Genomic DNA, 5,000 nt, shown 5'->3' with positions numbered 1-5,000 from the left:
TTCCCCAGTGGCACTGGAAGTACTTTTAGGTAGGGGGTGCTGTAAGGAAGGGACTCTCGGTGCTGCCCGTGAGGGCAGCGCCGAAGAAAATTTGACGTTTTTTGGACTTTCATCCATATTTAGAAGAATATTTAATTTTAAATTAACATTAGGATTATACTGTTGTGATGTCATTATTCAGTATCTTCTCCTTTTCTCACTCACTTTCATGTAAGCACCTGCTCTCCCTTTAGTCGTTTTACACTACAACAGACAGCAACACAGGCATAAACACTGAACTTATTATTATTATTATGGAAAACCAGATTATGATGAAAATCAAACACTTTTGAAGAGAGAGCGTATGAAATAAGATTAGAGCTGGGAAGCACAAACTGTTTTTTAATGCATCTTGTTGGTGGTATAAACACAAGACAGCCAAATCCAACAATTTTGAAAATCCCATTACTTGCCACCAGAGGGTGCTGCAGCACCCTCAGCACCCACCTTCCAGCTCCCTTCCCCCACTCTGGGAAAAAGCTCCGAGCAGGTAGAAGGGGGTGCGGCCGCGCAGGGGGTGGGGTGGTATGGATTAGGGACCATGGTGAAAGTACTGCAGCCCAGGCAGCCAGAAAGCCAGAATTAGAAAAATAATTTCACTATTATTTAAAGACTTAAGACGTTGTTCTGCTTATTTTTTGTCTACTATTGTAAAATAATAGTAGGCCTATTATCATGAAAAAGTATTTCTAATTTTTTTTTTTTTTTTTTTTACCCTCTCTGGCGCCCCTAACGGCTCAAGCGCCCCTAGCATTTGCCTAGTTCGCCTAATAGATGGCACGCCACTGGTCGGAGATACTGAATAATGGAGTGGAGCGTTGACGGCGCACGCTAGCCAGCTCCAACCACACGCGCCTGGAAACGACAAAGCAGCAGAGGAACTGACTACACGGCCATCTCAGAGGGGAAGCACCGTTGGATTGTAGAGGGGTTCTTCCTGCCATTTTCTACATTGTTAGCATTGTCCTCCTCCTCCTGCCATTGTTATCGACCAATCGAGCACTATTTTAGTATTTGGACTTGAATTGCACTTTGTACTCTTTAAACGTGCGGTCAGCGATTTGCCCAGTTTGACTGGATTCTTAGGTTTCCTTTTCCAAACATCACTGAGCGAGCAGTCCCCCTCCCATTTGTGGACGCACACAGAGGACCGCCTCTTTGTGGAGTTCTGCCTTCTGATTGGATAAAGTGGGTGGCTGACCCAGAATCTTTCTCTACTGTTTACAGAGCAGGAGAGGCACTGTGGCACTAATACCATAGACCAGATACTCTATAATAGTGATTCCCAATGGAATATAGATCTGTTTAACACCTATTTAAACACAAAAACATCACTTGGTTACTTTTTTTTTATCTCGGTCCAAGCCAAAACGGGCACCACCATACGTTTAGCCAGGCACCTGAGCATCCCTCTACAAAACGATAGACATGTTATATGGAGTGCCGTGTGGCGTCTGTGATTTAAACTAATGTTAAATCCTAAATACCCAAGGAGGTTCTTAGACACGTGTGAATTTGCAGTGGAACACTGGAGTTGCTGCACCCCTTTTTGCTATTTGTGACGGACTGATTTGGACCTAGTTGTAGGCTAGATATAACTACTCAAACTTCTACCAGAGAGCCTGGTTTCTGCGTGGTGAAGTGACTGTCTCCATTGTTGTCCTGTAGCTCCTCTGGAGGTATTTGAGGCGACAGGAGTGAACAGACGCTTCTACGGAGGAGACTCGAGACTGCTGTTGTCACGACAACTAATGGACTCTGGGGTGGGGGTTTTCAAACTTTTTCACTTTCATAAACCAGAAACTGTGAGCACCTTACTCCTGTGTGTGTGTGTGTGTGTGTATGTGTGTGTGTGTGTGTGTGTGTGTGTGTGTGTGTGTGTGTGTGTGTGTCTGATGGTTCGGGTTGGCTCCCCATAGTATATAGTACATTGGTTCCCAAACTGTGGCTCCACCTGGTGGTCCACCAGATAATTGCTTTTTTTTATATACAGACAGCAGTTTTTACATACACATTAACCCTGAGGAGTAGCCGGATTGGTCCGATTTTCGGAAATATCGCAATATTTGGGAAATAATAAAATTTTGAATATTTACTTTCAGAGGCTGCAGCAGGCCCAGTTTTAAAGCCAGAGTGAAGTGTCTGTATCATATCAAATTAGAAGACCTCAGGAATCGATTTGTACCAACCATGTCATGCTAGTTTGTCAGGAAGGTAGCTAAATAACGCTCCAATTTTAGGCTAACTTTTAGGGAGAGGGGGAAAAAAAAATTCAAAGGGGTCCTCTGTTTCACAGCCTAATGTTGACAGGTGTGTGTGGAAGTGGACCCTGGGAAATTTGGTTTGGTACGTAGTGGTACTTGGACGGAAAAGTTTGGGAACCCCTGGTATAGTAGCAGAACTGTGGCTTTATACTGTTTGGCCACTGATCACACAATGAAATAAACTCTGGCCTTTTGGTGATCCTGTGATCTTATGTTTGACCAGTATTGGTTTTTGGAGGCCGCAACTAATCTTTTTGGATCAATACTGAGAACTGATATTCAATACGTATCTTTAAACTTGACCATTTTCATGCCAAATATCGGAGGTGGATGACAACGACTGGCCAATTTGTGATTTTTAATAACAAATATCAGTCTTACGCTGGAATCTAAAAATTAATTGTTCGACAGCACCAATAATAACGATCAAATATGACTCACTGTGAAGCAAAATGTGACACAATAATATCACAATATTTCTCAGTCAGCGCTAATTTCTCTGTCTCTTCTCACTCACCTGGCAGAAAACGAGCATATTCCAGATTTTACAGCCCTTTCTGTAGGTGGCCAGCTTCTTCTCGATCTCCCCTGGGAGAGAGACATGGAGAGAGAGAGAGAGAGAAAGAGAGAGAGAGAGAGAAAGAGGTGTCATTTTCCCCACTCAGCCATAATGGTGAGAAAGATAAATTGGCAGTCCCTAAAGGAGTGAGGTGATAAAAGCAATGAATCATCTGTTGGACAAGCTGAAACTCATTTGCGAGCTGATCCACTCCACTGTCCCACTGTGAGAGACATGTGAGCTGAGCATCACACTCACCCAGGATGTCATCGAACGTGGCGTGTTCATGGTCCTTTAAACCAAAGAGAAGGAGAGAATTATTATCTCATTAGAACCTGCAGCAGCAGCAGCTATCCAAAGGACAACAACTAGCTGAATTACAAAACAGAGCATTAGCGTTCATTTGAATCCATATCAGATTATATTTTGTCATTAGACCTTCGTTTAAGGAGCAGGTATAAAAATAAATGCATTTATAGTTAGGACTCAAGAATCTTATGGGAATAAAAAAAAAAAAGCTAAATTAAAACATGCCCCCAGGGCAGAATTATGGAGAAAAAGGTGGCATTATAATGCACATGTTTAAAAAAAAAAAGAGCCATCTGTGCAGATAACACCTGTGATGACACTTGGGCTACTGTACTTACTGTAATAATAATAATATACAGTCAATGTGTACAGCAGAAAACTTTCCAAAACACCAGACGTACGATAATTATCGTATTTGTACGATAATTTACCTCCAACAATGATCATTTTGACCCTCTGGTACGATAATTCAACACAGAGTTTTTCCTTCCAAGGCAACTGTTTACTTTACAGAAGAGAGGAGTTTTAGCTCCAGAGGGGGGAAGGGGGTGTGGTGGGGTGGGGGGGGGGTTTGCGCCAGAGAGGGGAGGAGATGTACTGCAGCGAGCGGCCTCTCGACGGACGGACAGGCGCTCGGCGTACGGAGGTAATGATCCGAGGGAACATTTATTGTTATTATCATTATTTATTAAAATTGTCACAGGTGTTATTGTTGTGATTTGTGGGTTTTTATGTGCCAGATGCTTCACAAAAACCAGTCTAGATGCAGCTATGTGTGGGGGGAAAACAAAAACCAAACAGAATCCAAATTGCTACATAAAAGTCCCACATATGAATGCAAAGTGGTGTCTAACCTGCACCATGCTCTTTAAGTAATTCTAATGATTGTCATGTCCATGTCACATCTACAGCACATTTACAATGTGGGCATAATCTTATCCAGAGTGAGTCCCATTCCTAGATCACCTACAGAAACTCAAAGTGCATCAAGAGACACCCCAAGGAGAAAGACGTCACAGTAGGGCTACACCATCATGGATTTTCGGCATTTTGAGTTTCTCGAAAATCACTTCCGCCTGAAGGCTTCATTCATGAACTGCTTCCTTCGTGCACGGGCTAGCATCATGTCACGTTCAACACGTTCAGTTCAAAGCACATCTCATTTGTTTGTAGCAAATGCTTTTAACCCAATTTCTCCCCACTTCCCATCCAACCTTAACTCTCCAGACTCACTAAAACAGAGCAGCGTCAAGGAAGCATTAAGCTGTAGCGTTCCTCTTCTTTTCTACTGTAGTCTTCATTACAGTGCATGACACAGTACATTACAGTGGGACCAGACAGCAGCCAGAAGGCAGTTAGTGGTCTGTCCTGCACATTTGTCCAAGTGTCAGAGCTTCTTTTATATTTGCTTACAAACTGTGGATGATTAAAGCTGCACTATGTTTTTAAATCTAGCTCGTCTCCTCCCTCGCTGTTCACAAGCCGTTCCCATTCTTGAAAAACAAAGTCTCGTACGCACTTCCGCCTCGTATGCGTAAAAGCCAATGGGATTTTAGCATGGGGATTTCGGTTCAATGCATAAAATAAGGTCTGCATGTGGTTAACACAAGTTTATGAAACAGTGAAGTTTGTGTTCCTCATGATCATCTTCACAAACGAGGAGCACTCTTAAAGACTTTTGCAGCGTAAATGCGTTCTTGCTCATTCTAAGTCACTCTGGACAAGCTACATGGTAGGGAATGGCCATGTGATGGCTACTCACGTAAAGAATGGCTATGATGGAGGGGTCGTCCTTGCGGATGATGTTGGGAACGTACTCGGCCTTCGGC

General features: G+C 43.1%; 1 protein-coding gene across 1 annotated transcript in view; it reads right to left on the bottom strand.

Moving 5' to 3' along the window:
• Positions 1-5,000, bottom strand: part of nsmfb (NMDA receptor synaptonuclear signaling and neuronal migration factor b) — a gene marked incomplete at its 5' end in the record, with an annotated part of 74,193 nt that overhangs the window by 22,206 nt on the left and 46,987 nt on the right. Inside the window, 3 exons of the mRNA XM_083645127.1 lie at positions 2,821-2,891; positions 3,121-3,154; positions 4,934-5,000. The exon at positions 4,934-5,000 is cut by the window's right edge and continues 17 nt beyond it. Coding sequence (XP_083501253.1) covers positions 2,821-2,891; positions 3,121-3,154; positions 4,934-5,000 — 172 coding nt within the window. The remainder of the gene's footprint in view (positions 1-2,820; positions 2,892-3,120; positions 3,155-4,933) is intronic.

The sequence above is a fragment of the Poromitra crassiceps genome, assembly GCF_964638095.1.
Source record: "Poromitra crassiceps genome assembly, chromosome: 10".
Taxonomy (NCBI): Eukaryota; Metazoa; Chordata; class Actinopteri; order Beryciformes; family Melamphaidae; genus Poromitra; species Poromitra crassiceps.
The sequence above is the reverse complement of the archived record's forward strand: the minus strand, read 5'-3'. Positions and strand labels throughout refer to the sequence as shown.